The sequence below is a fragment of the Triturus cristatus genome, chromosome 3_1, assembly GCF_964204655.1.
Source record: "Triturus cristatus chromosome 3_1, aTriCri1.1, whole genome shotgun sequence".
Taxonomy (NCBI): Eukaryota; Metazoa; Chordata; class Amphibia; order Caudata; family Salamandridae; genus Triturus; species Triturus cristatus.
Genome location: NC_140583.1, coordinates 482780458 through 482801110, shown reverse-complemented (window position 1 = coordinate 482801110; position 20653 = coordinate 482780458). Strand labels below are relative to the sequence as shown.

Genomic DNA, 20653 nt, shown 5'->3' with positions numbered 1-20653 from the left:
CCAGCGCATGCGCCGGTCTGGCGAGACTTTTTGAGAGGGCTCCATAAAGTGCTACCAGGCCAGCCTAGAGCTACAGTGCATGAGCGCGGGCACGCGCAGCGCTTTTCCGCGATTACTTTCGCTGCCGCTTTGATGTTTGATCAAGATCGCGATCACTTTCGCTTGGTATAGCCAATATGTCTCGCTTTTGGGACCTTATAAGTATTTAGTTATGCAGCTGTTGCATGGCTAAACACTTGTAAGGTCTCAAAGGCGAGACCTATTGGCTATACCAATGCTGGTTGTTTCTCCAGGGGCTTACATCAGGTGACTGAGAGATTTGGAACTTTTTGCTTTACATGCAGATTGCTCACATCTCCGTGTTAAATGTCACACACATTAAAGTAACTGCTGCTCCCGCATATCTTTCCCAGCTATTTTCCTAGAATGCACTATGTAAAACAGTCTCGGTGAAAAAATAATAATAATCATCGTTCGAGGAGTGTCTGGTTACAGTTTTCCACATGCCCTTTCCTTATTCCAGCCTGACTACTAGATTCTAAGGGTTGGATGGTTGGATGTAGGGAGGCCCCATTAAGAAGGGCCAGCATTCTCCTACCAGGTGGTAAAGGGGAATACAATACCAGTTCTCTCTGGCGGCTGGTCTTGTGGCTGCCTGAGGAGAGAGGCTTGTGGCTGCAGCACCATGGGGTGCCTGACCCCTGTGGCCACGCACCTCCAGCACTTGTGCAATTCACCCGCGCAGAGTGCAGCCACCAGCTCCTAGGATAGGGAAAAGCAACCTTTATTGGCCAGGTGGCCCTATGACATGTATAACCCCGTCCGTCAGTCCCGGCTTTTTTAGTCATCAGAACATTGCACTCTGGACTTTTAAAAGACCATTTACATGTTAATGAGGCCTTGCTGTTGTTTCACCCCTTCTAAGAGCCCCTGCAGCTCCACTCTGCCTATTGTTTAAAGATTCAGCCCCCCTCCGAAATTTTTTCTTAGCCCCCCCTGAAATTTGGCTCTAGTTGCGCCTCTGGGTCTCTTGGTAGCTGGATCCATTCACATTCATTTTGGAGGAGAGGGAACAGTGTTCTAGCAGAAGGTCTTCCTACAGCCCCACAACCCCTGATGTTGACCCAGATTGGGAAAGCATTGAGGACGTCAAACGGCAGAACGGGTCAAAAAAGCTTTGTGCTCGTGCAGTAACCCTGTAGTGTGACCTTGCGTCCCTTTGATACTATAAATAGAAACCTGCGTCTGTGCTATAAATAGAAGCCTGCACCTGCTTCCGTAACCAGAAGGGGGGTTTTGGTGGGACAAACGTCACACGCATTCCTGATTGTAATCAGCAATTGGCTTACACACACGGGGTGTGGGAAATGTACGAGGCAGCGACTGCCAGAGATGTACAAATCCGAAATGCAACAAAGCACTTAACTGTAGGCACTGGACTTCATCGTGTGTTTTCTACATGATGTGCTTCAAATTTCTTTCAGGAAGTTGCCGCCTGCGGATTTTCCTACCGATAGCAATGATCTGTTTTAGCCGACGTATTTTCTGGAGTAAATTAACCGATCACGACCAGTCAGCACGATTTCATGTGCATTTTTCGGTCCGCTGCTTGCTTTGCAATTCTATGGCAGTTTTTTTATAATTGATATTCTGGGTTATCTGTTAAAATAATTGGGTTATATATGGTCATTTAATTTGATTGTAATTATTTGCTATAAGGATCTACGTCGTCTCAAAGATGCATTAAAGCTAGGGTGACCAACTGACATGGGTGCAAATTCAGGACAGTGAGTGTAAAAATTCAGGACAAGGGGTCAAAATTCAGGTCAGAAATTCAGGACAGGAGGTCAAAATTCAGGACAAAAGGTACATTTTACAGACACATCAGAGAAGGTTCCGCAATAGTATATAAGTAAGTAAATAGACAACTACTAAAGTACAAGTGAAAATAAATGTATATTAGGTTGCGACAATTGTGCACTTCATGGTTTGTCAGTGTGCGCGCAGCTTTAAGCAAATGTGCAGGTCTTTTTGTGGTAACAAAATCGCCCCCACCCCACCTTTCCAGCTCCCAGAGAAAACGCCTGATGCCCGGTCCCGCCAGTCCGGCCTCGCTACCACCCTCCAATGGTGCCCGTGCCCCTCATCTTCACATAGACCCTCTCTCATGTGTATTTAATTTCTTCTATAGTGCTACTCATCCCAAGTATGTGGGGCAGAGTGTTGGAGTGCGTTACAACACACATATTATATAGAGACAATCACTCATATAAATGTGATAGTCAATGTATAAGAAATGTTGCTTAAGATAATGGGGGTTACAAGGTGTAATAATACTTTCATCCATCATTCAGTCTTTCACCATTCATTCTGTCTTTCCATCTGTGTGCCCATCCATGTCCATATTCAACCATTTACAAACCTATCCATCACGTATCCTTCCATCCATCATTTCACTCATCCATTCCTCAATCCACCCTTTTAGTCCTCCATCATCCATCCATCCACCCTTTCACCCTATCCATCCGTACACTCATCCATCCACTCTTTCACCCATCCATCCATTCACTCATCCATCCAGCCATTAACCAATCCAGCCATCCTTTCACTTACTCATTCATCCATCCAGTCACTCATCCTTCTACTCATTCACCCGTTCAGTCATCCATTTACCCATCCCCCTTTTTCTTTCAATTCCCCTTTCACTTAGCCATCCACCCTTCCATCCACCCACCCATCTACTCATCCACTCATGAATCCATCCATTGAACCTATCATTCATCCAACCTTTCGCTCATCCATCCATCCTTTCTCTCATCCATCCATCCTTTCTCTCATCCATCCACTCTTTCACTCCTTCACGCATCTATCTATCCTTTTGTCCATCTACCCTCCCTTTCACTCACTCATCCAGCCTTACATCCACCCTTTCACTCATCTGTCCATCCATTCACCCTTTCACTTATCAATTCATCAATCCTCCCTTTCACTCATCAATTCATCAATCCATCCATTATTTCACTCATCCATCCACCCATTCACTTGCCCATCATCCACCCTTTCACTCATCCACCCATCCATCATTTCATTCATCCATCCAGCCATCCATCCACCCATCCCTTCACTTACTTACTCACTCACCTTTTCACATTAATTATGAGACCCATCAAGAACTCCACCCTCGCTGTAGTTCCTAAAGCAAGGGGTGGGGTGGGGTAGGGTTCACTATGCCCCTGCACTTAGGCAATCTGAAAAAGTGGAAGGCATGCGTCATGCCTGATGCACAGTGCCTGAACTGAGGTGACTGTGACATGGTTTTGTTTCCAGAGCTTTAAGTGGGATGTAAAAACTAGGGGGGGTCTCTCCAAAAGGGTGTTTAATGTAATAAAATGTGTGGCTTAAAACACATAAGCTAAAAATCTGTGCTCAATATAATGTGCCGCCAGACTGGTATTTTTGTTGCTTCTGTCATTGCAACCAGATATATAATACAACAAGTAACGTTACACTTGGAACAAGTAACGTTACACCTACAACAAGCCAGAACTATTGGCTCTGTCAATGGTTGTTAGATGCATAAAATAAAAAAGCAGAAACCATGGCTGCTATACTATAACTATAATCCTTTCCTTTGAACTTCTATTACCGCCTTCCTTCGATTTACTGGATTCTCACCTAGCAGCAGCATGGGCGTTTTTGCACTTCCATCTGACAGAATGCCCTGCCCTAGACCGTGGCAAGAGGAGGCCACCACATGCTGTAACAGCCATTCCTGCCCCATTGTCATTCTGTATGTGGCAATCATCAGCCGCATACAGAATGACAATGGGCGGTGTGTGGCTGCTCTTGTGCTCAGAGGAGTGCGAAGCGGCCCCATCACGGAGCTGAGGCCTCTCGCAGGGGAACAGCTCTGTTCCCTAACATGCCTAAAATTACGGACAAAAGGCGTCCGTAAAAAGGATCCTCATGGACAACGGACGTGAGGTCCAATTTACGGACTGTCCGTGAAATTTACGGACGGTTGGTCACCCTAATTAAAGCATGCATCCTGTAAAATAGTGATAAAGTAGAATGAAGTCTGCTTAGATCACAGTGTACTTTTATAGTATTCTTTTGAATGTATAGAAAAAGCCATTGTTTGGTCGACTCTCTAAGGCAGCAGTTGACGTGGCCATGACCAATACTACAGGTACTTTCTTTTACACCTGACTGTCCAGCAGTACTTGGGATGAGGAAAGGTAGGGTAGCTAAAGTAAGGCGCCGCAGAGAAAACCAGCGAGCCTCATGGCTTTTTTAACTGAGATAACCAGCTTAAAATAAAATGTAGTGATTTAAAATTTTTGACTGTGGATTCTATAGTTTACACACCAAGGTAGTGTTATCGTACATGTTGTTCACAATCAGGTAAATTATTGTCCGTTCAGTTTTTTACCCTTGGTTGAACCCCGGGTCCTCTACTAAATGAACTACCTACAATCCAGTCGGTGAAAAGCAGCAGATTCTATGATATGGCTGCCCTTTTCCTAGTTTCTGTGCGGCTCAGAATTCAAAAAAATAGTTTAGTGTGCCTGACCCCAAAATGAACTGGAGTTGCAGTGAGGACAGACGAGGGGCATGCACATGGTGTAGACATACCACCTTTATATTGACCAGGCCTATGCATTTCTGTTAATTTACTCCGGCGCTCACAGAGCTATCATGGACCCTCTGATGTGTCTTGCATCATTTGCAGATGTTCCAGTTCTGAGAGAACCACAGTCCTCTCCTGATGCCCATCTAATCCTGTCTGCTACAGGCATAGCTATTCCACTATTGTGCCATCCACAGAGTTCTTACAGTATACCCCAATCCTGACTTGTGCAATATTCATTGGTAGACCAGTACAGAGACATCTACCGTATTCCTGAAATATATATATACATGAGTTGCATTCTACAGGGGTTTCCAAGTGCTTCATCAGTCGAAGCGTACTTAAAAAGTATCTCTATTTTTGTCCTCGCTATTAATTGGCAGCAGTTTTGAGATATCCACAGATTCCCTCACCGGGTGCCTGTACCCATGTTTATAATGCACTCAGCTATGCGGTATTGAGACACCCTCAAGGATCTCAATTTTCCTCTATTTTCACATTGTTCACTAGTGTATTAGTTCTGGGACATTCACAGAGCTCCATCTTTAAACCTCGGTCCTGATTTACAGAACTCCCCAGATAGCCCCACTAACCCACCTGGAGAGCTCTTGAAAAAGCACCTCTGTTCTGACTAGCAGTTTGTGACTTAATCTTCATACCTGAGACACTGTGAGAACTTCTCAGTTGGGATTAGTGCATCCAAGGAGTTTAACACATCTCCTGAGAGTTGCACAACAAACAAGTTACTTGCCTTCAGTAACACCTTTTCTGGTAGAGACTCTATCTAGCCGCAGATTTCTTACCTTGGAATATTCCCTAGGTGTCAGACGGGATCCAGAAGATTTTCTATCAGTACTACTGCATGCTGATAGGTGGCATCCTTCAGCACCGCGGCAGTTTCATCCGCGCCAGAAGTGACGTGCTCGGTACCTACATGCGTGCCATACCAGCGCGTTGCCATCAGTTACTTTCACGACTTTCTATGACAGGAGCGCAGAGCCATGATAAGAACTGACCACTGGTGTGACAACCTAAGGCCTTGAGAACGTTGTCTCTTACACTGTAATAGGTTCGCAGAGCGGGGAGGATGTTAGGGCCGGTAAGGAATCTGCTGCTATATAGTCTCTACCAGATAAGGCATTACCAAAAGTAAGTAACTCATTAATTTTATAGAGACTTCTAACCCCAGATTCCTTACCAAAGAAACTCAAGCACCACATCCCAGAGGTGGGTCTGCGAAGAGCCTGTCCCAAAAGACCTGACTGCCGAGGCAGTAGTGCTTTGTGAATGTCTGCAGGGATGCCCACATTGCTGCCTGACAAATTTCCAGAACAGGGACACCATGTGCTAACGCAGTGGTCATAACCTTCGCTCTAATGGAGTAATCTTGCAAGCCCTCAGTGCGTTCTTGGCCAATGTGTAGCAGATATTAATATATAGAACAATCCATCTCAAGGTTATCCGTTTCTGCGCAGCCTTCATTTTTTTTAAGCTCCTACTTAGCCCACAAAGCATTGATTGTCCCCCCGGAACTCTTTTGTTCAGTCAAAATAGAATGACAACGCTATTTTTCGGTCTCTCCACCTCTTTGAAGGGATGAGGTGGAGCAAAGAAGGTAGTCAGGGTGATGCTCTGGCCTGCATGATGGGGAGTCACAACATTTGGAAGAATGGAGGCATGTGTCCAGAGATTCAGTTTGTATGGCTAGAAGCCGGTATAAGGAGGGTGTGCAGAGATGGCCTTCAATTTGTTAACCCTCCTGGCCGATGTTATGGCCTCTAAAACGGAAGTTTTGATAGTCAATAGCCTAGAAGGCAATTATGCAGAGGTTCAAATGGGGCACACATCAGAGAGGTGAGGACAAGATAGAGGTCCCACTGAGGCATGATGAATGGCATAGGGTAAAACATATGCTGCAGTTCTTTAAGGAGCCTAGCTACAGCAGGTGACTTAAACAGAGAAGGTTGGTCCAGCAACCGCAAAAATGCCAAAATGGTAGAGAAATAACCTTTAACTGTGCCCAGATCAGAGCCCGACTGGGCTAAAGATACAACAAACAAAAGAACCTTGGATAAAGGTGCAGAAAGGGGGTCAACAGTGTGGGAAATACACCATGACACAAACGTATTGCAACAGCAGGCATACACCGACTTGGTGGACGGATGCCTGGCTGCTAGAATAACATCAGACTTTGGGAGGAAGGTCGAACGCTGTCAACTGTCACTACTGAATCATAATGCATGAAGGTGGAGGGCACGCAGGTTCTGGTGCAGGACCTACCCCTGCTGCTATGACAGAAGATCCACTCGAAGAGGCAGCCTTAGTGGAGGACCGATGGTAATGCTCAACAGCTCGGAATACCAGTCTCTCTATGCCTAATCGGAATACCAGACTCTCTATGCCTAATTCGGAGCCACAGGAGAGACTTGGTCCTGGTCGTTCCTGATCTTCTTGAGAACTCTTGACAGGAGTGGTATTGGCAGTAAGGTTACAGGGGGCCTGAGCTCTCCTCGAAACAAAAAGCATCTCAGAGCGGGAGTCGCCTTGGAAACCCTAGCACGCAAAACTGCTGGCATTGCGTGTTTTCAGCGATGGTCCAAGGCTCTCCCCACTGCTGAACGAGATCTTGCACCACCTCTGGATGGAGATGCTGTTGGTGATCCGGTAGGCATCTTCAGCTGAGTTTATCCACTCTGGTTTTCAAAGAGCCTGCCAGATATTGAATCACCAGGGAAATGCTCTGATGTTCCAGCCATATCCAGAGACGTAGGGCCTCTTGACAGGAGGTCCACAACCTCACCCTGCCCTGTTTGGTGCAGAACCACATGGTGGTGGTGTTGTCCATGAACACCTACACCAGCCTTCCCCTGATTGAAGGAAGAAAGGCTTTCAATGCGTAGCGAATCCCCCAAAGCTCCAACAGGTTGATGTGGAGCTCAGACTATGGAGACCAAAGTTCTCTGATCTCCACCTCTCCCAGATGGCCGCTCCATCCCAGGAGTGTCACATCTGTCACTACAGTTAGATCTGGTTGGGGAAGGGAGAGGGAGTATACCACAGACCAAATCATGGTTTGTTTGCCACCACTGAAGATCTTTTGCAGTTCCCCTCGAGATCTTGATCATGTCAGAGAGATATCCCTGATGCTGCATCCACTGGGAGTTCAGGTCCCACTTTTGAGCCTGCATATGCCAATGGGCATGAGTAACAGCAGGAGGCCATGAGGCACAACAGCCTCAGAGTCAGGCTCACCAAAATGCAGGATAGAGGCTGAAACATCAGAATCATAGCCTGAATATCCTGGTCTCCCCACTTGGGAGGAAAGGCTCAAACTGCACAGTGTCCAGAAAGGCTTATATGAAAGGGAGCGTCTGGGAGGGAGTCAGGTGCGACTTTGGCATTTTAATAGTGAACCCAGCAAGTGCAGAAGATTCACCATAGTCTGAATGTGGGAAACGACTCCCTAGGGCGAGCCCGCCTTCAGCAGCCAATCATTGTGGTAAGAGAAGGCTGAAACTACCGACCTCCGCAGGGAAGCTGCAACCACCATCATCCCTTTCGTGAACACCGTAGGGGCGCTGGTGAGGCCGAAAGAGACCATGGCAAACTGAAAGTGCTCTTGGTCCACCGTTAACCGTAGTTAACGTCTCTGTGCAGGCAGGACGGGGATGTGGAAATATGCATCCTGCAAGTCCAATGCTACCATCCAGTCTCCTGGGTTCAGGGCAGACAGGACTTGGGCAAGTGTGAGAAAACTTTCTCCTTTTTCATGAAGAGGTTGAGTAGGCACTGGTCTACGATAGGATGAAGTCCTCTGTGCTTCTTTGGCACCAGAAAGTAGCAGGAATATGAACCACAACCTACTTCCGATGCAGGCACCCTCTCTGTTGCTCCCCTGGCCAAGAGAGCCTGCAATTCCTGACAGAGCAAGGAGAGCTGGTCTTCAGTCATCCAGTTGTAAGTGGGTAGCAGGGTAGCCCCAAAGGAGAGGGAGTAACCCTGTTAGAAATTGGGTTTCTGGTTGGCAGAAGTATGCACCCTGTCCAAACAGGAACCACAATTCTAGTCAGGATATCTGTAGTACAAACTAAACGTTTACCTGTGCTTACCCTCTGGTAGCTTGGCACAGAGCAGTCTGGCTAAACTAAAGTGGCAATGTGTAAAGTATTTGTGCACACACACACAGTAACACAGTGAAACCATCACAAACATTCTCCTCACCAGTTTAGAAAAATGGCCAGTATTTATTAGAGTAAAACAAAACCAAGATGTTAACAATCCAACATACACAAGTCAAGATACCAATTTTGCAAGATTAAATTAAAATGCAGTGCTTAGAAATCAATAGCTCCAATTGGGGCTATCTGGTCATGCTTGACCGGGGTAAATCCAAAAGTTCAGTCCGATCACAATGGAGCGCGGACTATACGCAGGTGACCGTACCGAAGCTCGTACGATGTGTTGAGCAAAAATGGGGATGCGATGCGTCATTTCCGAAGTCGGGCACTGTCATTGAAGCGTCGATGTCAAGAGCGCTGTGCATCGGGCTGGTGCGTTAATATCGAACCTCTTGGTTGCAGGCGATTCATTTACGCAAAACCACACAGGGCTGGGAATGTGTTGGGCATGGTGCGTTGCAGACGTCGGCGATGCGGTGTTCGAGACTCATGCAGCAGCGGTGATGTAAAGGCGCTGAGTCTGCAAAGTCAGGGTTGCGTTGGATGTCGAAGTTGTTGCGTCATGCAGTTCATGAGCAGAATCGACGGCTTCAGTGCAGGCAGTGGCAATGCATCAATATTGCAGGGAAATGCATCTGTTCCGATCGATGCTTCGGTGTCAATGTGTTAGTTTCTTGGGTTGCATCACCAAACACTCACTTCTAAGGGCCCAGGACTGGAGTTGGCACCACTTGGAAGAGTAGGACTAGCAGCAGAGGAGTCCAGGTGCTGGGAACAAGATGCAGGTGAAGTCTTGGATATCCCAATCCTTCAGAAACAGGAAGCAAGCCCTTGGAGAACTTATAGAGATGCAGGATATAGAGAGTCAAGCCCAGTCCTCTCACTCACAGGCAAGACGAAAAGCAGGCCAAAACAGTAAAGCAAGCAGCAAAGTGGCAGTCCCTCCTGGCAGCACAGCAGCTTCTTCCTGGTAGAATATCTTTAATTCCAGAAGTGTCCTGAGTATATGGTGTCAGAGGTCCAGTACTACCCATTTTTACCCCTGTAGTAGGGTGACTTCAAAGAAAGGTCTTTGTAGTGCACAAGACCCTGCCCTTTCCTGCCCTTGCTCCTAACTCACTTTTGCCTGCGGCAGGCCCAACATGGTTTGAAACCAGGCAATTTTTTGGGTGACATAACTCACAAGGAAATACATTCTCATAAGGATATCGAAAAAGCCAGTAAAACAAGGTGACGGAGGAATAGCTCGGACTCGATTAGTGCTGTCTGGCCCAGAAAAGGAAAGAACTGACGTCATCGTGCCGGCGTGGCGCCGATATAGGTACCTGGCACGTCATTTCTAGCATTGGCGACACAGAGCCGAATGACACCACCTACCATCACACATGGGTACTGCTCAAAAATCTTTAGGATCCAACTTGACGGCTGGGGAATATTCTGAGGTAAGGAATCTGCAGCTAGAAGTCTCTATCAGATCTATAGGTATGTAGTTTAAAATCAAAGAATATACTAATAGTACAACCAGTTCTTATCAGGTTAATTAATTTTAAATGGGCTATGTAAATGCTAATTCATCTGTGCAATCCAGTCACTATACAGAAACAGTAAAGTACACACATTTCTATGTGTAGCGTAAAAATTGTTTGAGGTAAGCTGGTTATAAGTTAGTAAGTTCAGTGCATGCTGTGATCCGATTGAACAGCAGGGAGAGTCACGGGAAGACAGTGCATTGGTGTCTTCAGCACATCCTTGGATTTCTTGTGATACGAATGTTGATGTTACATGTTAAATTCGATCTAAGTTGACTGGACTCCAGATCATCATGACTCCTTGACGGTCATTCTTTCTGAGGAGTCTTATTAACCCTTCTCAGTCAGCCTTTCCTTGGATTTATCTTACAGGGTTAGTCTTCTTTCTGGGAAACTCAGCAGCGTGTCTTACTTGCAGGACACAGCAACAGACGTTCACCTCCAGAACTTCACTTCTTCCGAGCCTACGGGAGCAGCAGCAGAGGTCCTAATACAATATCACATCTCTTTTCAGGAGGCGCAGAAGAGCCTCTTTCCGAACACTAAAATGCTGACTTTGGACAGTCAGTAATTTTGGGCAAGTGGGGCACTGGTAGGAAGCTGGGCAGTCAGTTGGTTGTCTACCTCCAAAACCCAGAACCATGACACCCAGGACAGGGAGCAGCTTCATAGATCTTTCCCCAGATGTCCTACACCAAAGGGAAGTGGTATCATCAGCTAGTCATCAGGATATATATTTGGTTATTACAAGTCAATTACCAAATGCCAGAATGCGGTGTTCCAATGTATATCAGCCGGGAGGGCTCCCCAGGCATTGGAACCAGTTTCTGCCTGTGCATTGATCCAGGCAGAACTCAAGACTTGATGTAGTTTGCCTCCCTTAAACCAGGTATTTGAGAAATGTATACATGGTGTCAGAGTAGCTCTCTACGGTTGTATTAGCTGTAGTGCCATACATTAAGTATAAAGTATGCACGGTGCCAAAGCAAACCAGCATCACCAAAGCCAATAGCTCTGGGCAAGATCTATTAGCTTTGCCAGTGCTTGTTTATACCACAGATTTGCCTTTTATTAGCACTGCGAAGGATAGTAGGTGTGATTATTACTCACCTTATTACTGCTCAGTTTATTGGCTTTGAAAATACGAAGGTTCGGTGGGCCCTGCTAGGATTAAAACTAGTGAACAGCAGGTCACACCCAAATGTTGGTAGGCTGCACAACTGAGAAATTTTGTTTTAGAAAAACAATGCAGAAATAACATGAACAACTACAGCTAAAGTATCTATTAGATTTAAATGATCTACACACAGCTCATTTTAAATCACAGAGTTTTTTTGTTCAGTTAATCTGTGCTTATCGGTAACCTGAGTTTAGTAGAGCAGATGTTGAATGCAATCGCCACAAACTCCAAGATAGGATTATATTGGCATTCAATTCTTCTCTGCATGAGTCATGTTAGGTAGACAGCTTTATCTTTCCCTTATCTTAAAGTATAATAAATCCAGCAGCCAAGGCTGCTAAATGCACGCGTAAGTCATGATAAGCTCAATATTGTTTCTCTTACATGGTGTTTTAGAAGGAAAAAGTGCAATGTCTACTACGTCGCATCTTTGCGCCCAAGGTTCCTGTTGTACTGTGACCTGGAATTGGCAAATTTAAGGCTCAGCGAAGTCCTGTCTGCATTGTGCCTCAGCCGTGCGCTGAACGGCATATAAATACTCTTTAGTGCCTATTAAAACAATTCTGTATTTCTTAAGAGGAGCTGCTTTTCAAAGAATTATGGCCAATTTTTCTAAAATGTCTAAAGTCCTACTTCAAATGGCCTATTAATTTGACAGAGGCCACCACCTACCCCAACATAGAATACAATCCATTTAGAAATCCCTTAGAGCGAAATCCCTTAGTGTTTGAATTGAAAAGTTGCCTTAAATCGGTGACTCTTAACATGATGAATGAGCTGTCATTTTAAAGTGAGGAAATGGTTGTGTTTACCCATCTTCCCTTCATTCAAACAAAGCTTGAACATCTTTCTTTTAAGCATGGTCTTTTCCTCTCCTGAACTTTAACTGGGCATGGCATTTTAAACTTGTCAGAAGAGACTGGAATTGGCATTCACCTGAGGCTAATGAACTGTTTATTAGCCCATTTGAACAAGAACTGGTTCTGAACCACTTGTTGGTACCTTACACTGAATAATGGTTTTTATTATTTTGTATTTTGATGTTGTGGAACAGCCTATTGAGGGTGTCACTGCTAATATCATTTGGGCAAGCCACATGTATGCCCTTCGGACTGGTCTACTTTATAATTTTCAAATGCTTAACCCGCCCTTTCCACGCTTAGTGTGAATATGATTGTTGTGATGCTAATGTTAGGCCCGAGGTCAAGTTTGGTCTGGTACAATGCTGCAGTAGTCGGCAGTTCTAGCAGGATCCAAACAGTTGCATATTTTCCTAACCCTTCCTGGTAAATCACAAGTTGCTGTGCCCATAAAGGATTCTGGATTGGTTTCTTAAAATCTGTTTTAGTTGACATTTTACATCCAAAGAGTCGACGCAAGGCTTCTGTACTGCACAGCCATGTGTGGCCCGGGAGGCTGGTCTTAGGCAAGCCGGCCAGTGGGGGTGGAGCCCAGCTGGGTACTTCTTTTCGAAAGTGAAATAAATGCTGATATGAAAGATGTGACTTCGCTAGTGCTGGAAATGGATAACGTTTACTTTATTATGCCATAAACTCGGTACAGTTAAGAGGAAGTGGAATTATGAGGAGAGGCGCTTTGAGGAGCTGAGCCGATGGTAGAATGTTGATGCATTATTTTTGACAAATTCTGCTCCCAATAAAATTCATGACAAGAAAACATTCGGTAGTGTTAAAGCTGTTAATAGGTCATTTAATTGCTCACAAACAGAGGGCCTTTTAATATAGCAGAGGGTGTTAAGCAGTGCTCTCATAAGATGTGTGGTATATGTAACTAAGGGCTTGTATGTCTGGCAAACACCTCCTCCTCATTTGTCCTGGTGTTTTTCTGGTCCTTCATCTCCAGTTGATCACCGCCTGTCTCTTCTGACTCCTACCTTTTTCCTCCTCCTGCTCGTCATAATGCTCCTGGCCCTTCCCCATTCCTTTTACTCCTTGTCCTTCTACTCCTCCTAATGTATCTCCTGGCCCTTCTTATATTCCTGTTCCTCCTCTGGGTCCTGGTCTTGTTTTTTCTGGCTCTGATCCTCTTCCTCATCCTCCTTGTCCTGGCCCCAGCATTTACTTCCTCCTCATCCTCCTTATCTGCATCTTGGCTCATCTTCTTCTGGTACGCCTCCTAGACTTCCTTTTCCTGGTGCTATTCTTTAACACCTTGATCTTCCTTTTTCTGGTCGTAACTGGTCCTCTGGGCTTTGTTCCTCCTGCTCCCCTTTGTCCTTATCCTCTAGGTGGTCATGGTCATCCTTGGCCGTATTTAAATGCTGACACTTTCCCAGTTTCTGCTGCAATGCACCTTCGAAAAGGGGAGCCGGGTGCAAACAAGGACAGTGCACTGTATTACAGAGTATGCGCTGCCTGCCCCCCCCTCCCCCCCCCCCCCGGGCAGAAGCAAACTCACTCTGCCCCTAGGGCAGCACATTCAAGTGAAATATGGAGCAGTTGTTTAAAAGTTGCTCCATGTTTTATAGTGCAGGTGGCAACCCACCTGCGCTTCCAAGAGTGGAGAGAGATCTCCTTGTAGGTGGGTGCTGTGAATTACTGCATCCGTCTACAGGGGATGTCTGGGGGGCCATGGGACCCCTTTCTCCCCTCCAGAGGGCTGCCTTGCACCACCTTTTTGTGGCACACTTTCTGTGCACCTCCTAAAGGCATGTTTGTTTCGGCTCCCTCGTCTATAATATGGTGCGGATGCAGAGTTAAAGTGATTCCCTAATTTGCATGGGACCACAACCTTATGCAGATGAGGGAACGCTCTCATGATAGCGCCATCATGTGTGCCAACGCTATCAGTATTGCAGAAGGGGACACACAAGCGTCTGCAGCCCTGCGTGTAGTACCATTGTGCCCCGAGGGAACGCACAACGATGGCTCATGTACTTCTTTGTCCCGATCCTCCTAGTATGCTCGGTCCTTCTTGTGTTTGTCCTCCTCAAGATGCTAGTCCAGTTCCTTCTGGTTCAGCTCCTGGTCCGCCTAGCCATGGTCATCCTAGTCTCTAATTTTCCCCTGGATCAAATTCCCCTGTCCTACATTTTCTTGCTACTGCTGTTACCCATTGTCTTCCTGATATTGGCTTTCCTGGTCATGGTCCTCCTGGTCCTATTTTCTGTCCTCCTGGTACCCTGGTCCTGTTCTTCCCCCTCCTCCGCCTGGTCTTGTTTCTCCTACTGATCTTCTTAATCCTAAGTCTCCTGATGCCAGCCGTCCTGATTCTTATTTCCATGGTCACCTTGGTTGTGATCCCTCTCCCAGTGGGCAGACTAGCACTGGCATACCTAGTCTTTGTTGACCTGGTCCCTTGTTGCTGGTTTCTGGTCTTTGTCATTCTGGCGAAGCTCCCATGGTCCTTTTTGTTGTCTTGCTCGTTCTGGTTCTTTTCTGCCGTGGTCCTCTTGGTTCTGCTTATCCTCTTCATCCCAAAACTCCTGCTCTTGGTGGTTCTAGTTCTGCTGGTGATCCTAGCCCTTGACCGTGGTCATCCTCCTGCCCTTCCCCCAGGTTTGTCATGAGCCACCTCCAAGACATGTCACTCGTGTTTTTATTTTCTCTTTTGCTGTGACTTCTAGAGTCATGGAGGACGAAATGGGAGTGACCAGTTGACCCCTCTCAGCACCCTTTTTTAATCCTCGGTGGCTGTTGAACACTGACATGTTCTGCCCGCTGACAACATTGGCATTAGTGCACCCAGTGCAGAGATTTGTTATCCAGCAAGTTTCAGAATGTAGCAGTGACAAGTTAAATCTGGTGGTTAATGCAGTTGCTGAAAAGGTGTGTGTTATTCTCAGGGCACAAGTTAGAAGTCTCATAAAATAGCAGAGATGGGTCAGCGTGCTTGTTTGAGAGCACAAATGCAGTTCACAGACGTGTATTCCATGCAAAATAGTTCAGTAGATAATGCTTGTGATGTTGAGAACTGGGTGTTGCCTGCCGGTCACGTGGTACAGTCCTGGTATTAATAGCTCACCAGTTGTGCTCCGCATCAAAGAGCTGCTTGTAACTTGAATACGTTTAGAACCTGGCAGTTGTTTACTCTATCTGTCGTTATTCTAAGGTTGTTGAAATGATTTCATTTAGATATTTTTAAACACATTATGATGAAGTGCTACATATATGGTTATTTTTTAACTTGCACAGTCACAAAGACCGTGCGTTTTTCCTGACATTCAAAGACCTACACTTCATTCAGGCAGAACTACAGAGAGAGAAATAACGCTTCCAAATCTTAGTTTGTCTCTTTACAACTTGTGACGTGGCCAGCTAAGGGCCTCTGTTTGCTCTCAGGGGCGTCAGTCTGAGTTTTGCATTAAGGTGTTAAGTTCCAGCTGTAATCTGTTGACGTACATCTGCTCTCAGCTTTGCCCTTGAAGTGCACATTGCCCATCTGTAAAGTTCTCCTTCACCACCTGCAGGTTTCGCAGCATGTGCCCCAACGTCCGCACACCACACTAGGACACATATTCGGGATATAGTAATATTCAGCTCATTAATAACTTCTTGACCCTGAATTCGCCTTGGGCATCTGTATTTCCGCCCTGGTCTCTGCGCATTTCTGCAACGAGTCAGTACAGTGTATTAGAACCATGCCTGGGCTAGCCAGCCAAGCAGAATCTGTGGCAGCTGTGTGTGTGCACTTGGCCATGGTGGCTGGGGCATCTACCTAACACTGCACTTCAGTCTGTGCAGCCTCAGTACACGTCAGTGACTTAGACAGGGAAGCAACGCTCTGTACAGCAGCACGCCACTGCCCTTCCGATGATGGTACTGGACAGAGAAAGATCCCGCAGCTGCTCCGGTCACTCACCTTGGAAACGGCCTTTCAGTGCCTCCTGACCCTTACCGGGTACCTCTTCTTGCGTGCCAGCCTGTCTGGTCTGCGCCCACATCAGCACCAGCAAGACCAGACTCGCCAGAGACACCGTCTTGAGGCCATTGCTGATTGAAAACTCTTTAGCAATCTTCACAAACACAATGGTAACGCATTAAAGCAGAATTATACGCTTCAGTAACACCAAGAACAGGTGCAGGACCGGTGGCATAAACAGTATAATGCTCCCTCTGAGTGTACACAATTAGCAGTGGGCAGCACTGAAACATCCCTGACACCCAAAAAGCAAGCAGCTCGAAGTAGCAGCACAATGTTGTTAAAGCATTCTACAAGAGTTCATGACATGGCCAGGTGTCCCCATAATGTGCTTCTCTTCCCCTCTTGGCGCTGCCATCTCTCGCCCTGGGGGTTATGCCTCATGCCCATCTGAGAGGCGCTCTCCTCGTGTGCTCCGCCAACTGTTTTGTATTCTCACCCGTGAGCTTCTCCTTCCTCCCAGCTCCACATTAAACTCCCTCTCATTTTCTCTTCACCCCTGCTCTGCATGCTTCCCCTGCCTGTATTCCAAAAAATGACTTCACAGATGTTTGGTGCACGCGCTTACAAAATGCTGCAGTGCGCTTTAGTTTCTTATGAAACCATGCTGCACGGCATCAGGGATGCTATAAAGCATGGCTTAAAGGTACCGGCAAAGCCGGTAGGTCCCAAAGGCGTGACCTATTAGCTTTGCCAATGATTGTTGCATACTGCAGTGGATAACGTAATCTTCTATTGCCATATTATTTTTTTATATAATAATTATTGGGGATTAGCTGTGTAAGCCATGAAGTGAGAAGGGCTGTTGATAAGTGGTTTTGTTGATATTTAAAATATTTCATGTCTCTCATTAGGGCTAGCGGCTGTGGTAAGGATAAATACGGCAATTCGAAAAGGAGTTGCTGAGGAGACCGTGTCGGAGCTCATGAATTCTGATGCCCAGCTGCCCCAGGTTTATCCATTCGCTGGAGAACTTTACCAAAGAGAGTTGGCCACACTGCAGCAGCAGAGTCCAGAGGTGAGCAACATTATCAGAGTCTCTGCTTGCCCTTCATGTTAACTGGGTATTGGCAATATTTGGGAAATCGTAGCAGGCATTTGGTATGAATGCATACTGGCCCAACCATATTTAGATGCGTGCCCCTGTGTCCACACCTTATGAATAGAATAACAAAATAAGTGGCCATTGGCTTGTTGCATGTGGTGACAGCTTTCAAGTGATAGCATTGTATAGGAAATCTGAAAGAGACACGTTAGTGATAGATTACTTACCTTAGAATATCCCCAGGCGTCCGACTGTATCCGGAAAGTTTTTTGTAGCAGTACCCCTGCGCGTCAGTCGCTGGCGTCGTAAGCGCCGAGATGACGTCACGGAGACTACTTAGGCGCCACCCATGCACGCTGACGTCCGTTCTTTCTTTTTCCGCGCCAGCAAGCGCAGATCCGGATAGAGCACGTACCTTAGTCACTTTTTGACTACTCTTTTGAGACTTTTTGTCTCCCCTTTTTAGGTCTCGCCTGACTCAGCGCATGCGCTGGTCTGGCGAGACTTATTGAGAGGGCTCCAAAAATTGCTACCAGGCCAGCCTAGAGCTACAGTGCATGTGCGTGGGCGCGTGTGCCGCGCTTGACCGCAATTACTTTCACAGCCACTTTGATGTTTGATCACTTTCACGGCCCCACGGCCGCTTGGCATAGTCAATAGGTCTCGCTTTTGGGACCTTATAAGTTTTTAGTTATGCAACTGTTGCATGGCTAAACACTTCTAAGGTCCCAAAGGCGAGACCTATTGGCTATGCCAATGCCTGTTTCTCCTGGTGCACGTAGGGCTGCCTGGCTTTAAGTCTTGTGGGTCATGCCGTCGCAACATGTCTGTGGCGGACCCCCATGATGTTTGCCTCTACTGCCTGGAGACCGAACATGACTCCCGGTCCTGCAGGGACTGTTGAGCCATGGCCCCGAAGGCCTTGAGGGAGCGGCGCCGGAAGCTGCTGGAGGTCCGGCACTCGTCCCAATGCTGCTCCAGGTCCAAGGACCATTCCCGGGACCGCTCGCGGGGCCGCAGTCGTCGCTCCTTGGGCTCCAAGTCTTCGCCCTCGGATTCGGTATGCGGCGACATAAAAAGAAGTTGAAGAAGCGTGTACGCTCTCCGACGTCCCCCCGTCGGTCTTCAGATGCAGACGAGGGGGATAGGGGTTTTGCCCCTGTGGCTCCCTTGGAGCCTGGGAGTCCTGCGGCCTACCCACCTTACCCGGGTCCGTCGGCGACTCCCGAACAGGTGTAAGAGTTTCTTGCCACCATGGACCGCCTTTAAGGCCTCAGGCTCCCGTCGGCATGCCTTCGGGCCCCGCGGTCCCCTGGCCAGATCCTGTTGGCCCGTCAGCGGATTCAGCTTTGGCGCCACAGGATCCTACGCCATTGGCTCCGGCCCTGGCACCACATGGTCTAGCGCTGCTGGCTCCGGCTCCAGCTCCGCCCTCGGGTCCGTCTCCGACGCCGCAGTGGGTGCCGTTCTTTCCACCTTTTCCCCGGTTCCAGAACCATTTCATTCCTACCTGGGATCCGCATTGGGAGACGGCGCCATATGTCCCTTCTCCGGCTCTGCCGCCGCGACCGGTTCTTTCTGCAATGGAGTTGGAGGATGACTGTGAGGGGTCCGAGGACCCTCTTGCCTGTCAATGTGACTCCGAGCAGGACTGGGTGGATGATCTGGAGGACGCTGGCGACCTCGATGTCTCTTCCGACCCGGGGTTTGCTTCTCCCCCACCTACGATGAAGGAGGGTGCTTCCTACACGATGGTGCTCTGTCGGGCTGCTGAGGTCCTCAACCTCGATCTTCCTACGGTGGGCCTCAAAACTAATCTCCTCACCGAGGTGCTCCAGACGGCGTCTACTTTATCGTAGCCACTGCTTCCCTTCAATGACGCCCTCACCGATGTCCTGTTGGACACTTGGTGGCGACCAGCCACAGGGGCCCCTGTGGATAAGAATGTCGCCAGGCGTCACCGCCCAGCGCCTGGTGACCCCGCGTTTCTGACCACTCATCCCACGCCTGAGAGTCTGGTCATCCAGGCCTTGACGTTGCAGAGTGCTTTTCCTACGGCTCCGCCGGATAAGGACTTTAAGAAGCTGGAACAGTTCGGTAAGCGGTTGTTCTCTTCGGCCAGCATGGGCTGCGGTCGGTGAACACCGCCTGCTTGTTGGGCTGCTATTCCCATGCGGTTTGGGATACCGTTGCTCGGTTGTTGCCTCATTGTCCTGAGGAGATCCAGGCGGTTGCTGAGGATAAGGATGCGGCTAAGTTCGCCATTCAGTGTGGTTTGGACACCATTGACTTGTTGGACAGGGCGATTTCTACGATGGTGGCGCCTGGTTGCGATCTACTGGGTTCTCGTACGATGTCCAGAGCTCGCTCATGGATATGCCCTTTGATGGCACTCGCCTGTTTGGCGATAAGGCGGACAGTGCTCTGGAGCGTTTTAAGGACTCACGAGTCCCGGCCAAGTCCATGGGTCTTTCCACAAAGACCCCGGCCACCCCTGGTTTTCGTTCCTTTCGTGGCCAAGGCAGGGGTGCCCAGGCACGTTCCTTCAGCAAGCCTGTGCAGAACCAGCCTCAGTGTAGCCGCGGACACGGCTTCCGCAGGGGCAGGTCTGGGAATCAGCATGGGGTACAGTCCACCTCCGCCCCTGCTGCTTCTGCCTCCAAATCTTCCTAATCTGAGCTTTGTGGAGCCCCCCACACTGGTGGGTGGCAGGCTCCGCCACCACCTCCCCCACTGGCACTATATCACGTTGGACAAGTGGGTGTTCCAGATCATCCACAGAGGTTACTCTCTTCCCTTTCAGTCCTCCCTACCGGCCATGCCACCGCATGTCGGGGGATCACTTGTTACTTCTCCAGCAGGACGTCACGGCCCTCTTGGCCAAGGGAGCCATCGTGTGCGTTCCTGGGCCGGAAGTAGGGAGTGGTTGTTATTCCCACTACTTTCTGATCCCCATGAAGGACAAAGGAGGCCTGCGCCCCATCTTGAACCTCCGGAACGTCAATCGCTTCCTCTGGAAGGAGAAGTTCAAAATGCTGACTCTGGCTCAGGTCCTGGCTGCCCTCGACCCTGGAGACTGGATGGTAGCGTTGCACTTGCAGGACGCATATTTTCACATCCCCGTCCTGCCAGCCCACCGGCGTTACCTGCGGTTCACGGTAGGCCAGGAGCATTTTCAGTTTGCCGTGCTCCCCTTCGGCCTTACCAGCG

At 48.0% G+C, this 20653-nt stretch overlaps 1 protein-coding gene across 1 annotated transcript in view; it reads left to right on the top strand.

Moving 5' to 3' along the window:
• The window catches only part of IQGAP1 (IQ motif containing GTPase activating protein 1), a 532553-nt gene that overhangs the window by 209919 nt on the left and 301981 nt on the right, over positions 1-20653 (top strand). Inside the window, exon 12 of the mRNA XM_085644306.1 lies at positions 17253-17416. Within this exon, the coding sequence (XP_085500432.1) occupies positions 17253-17416 (164 nt within the window). The remainder of the gene's footprint in view (positions 1-17252; positions 17417-20653) is intronic.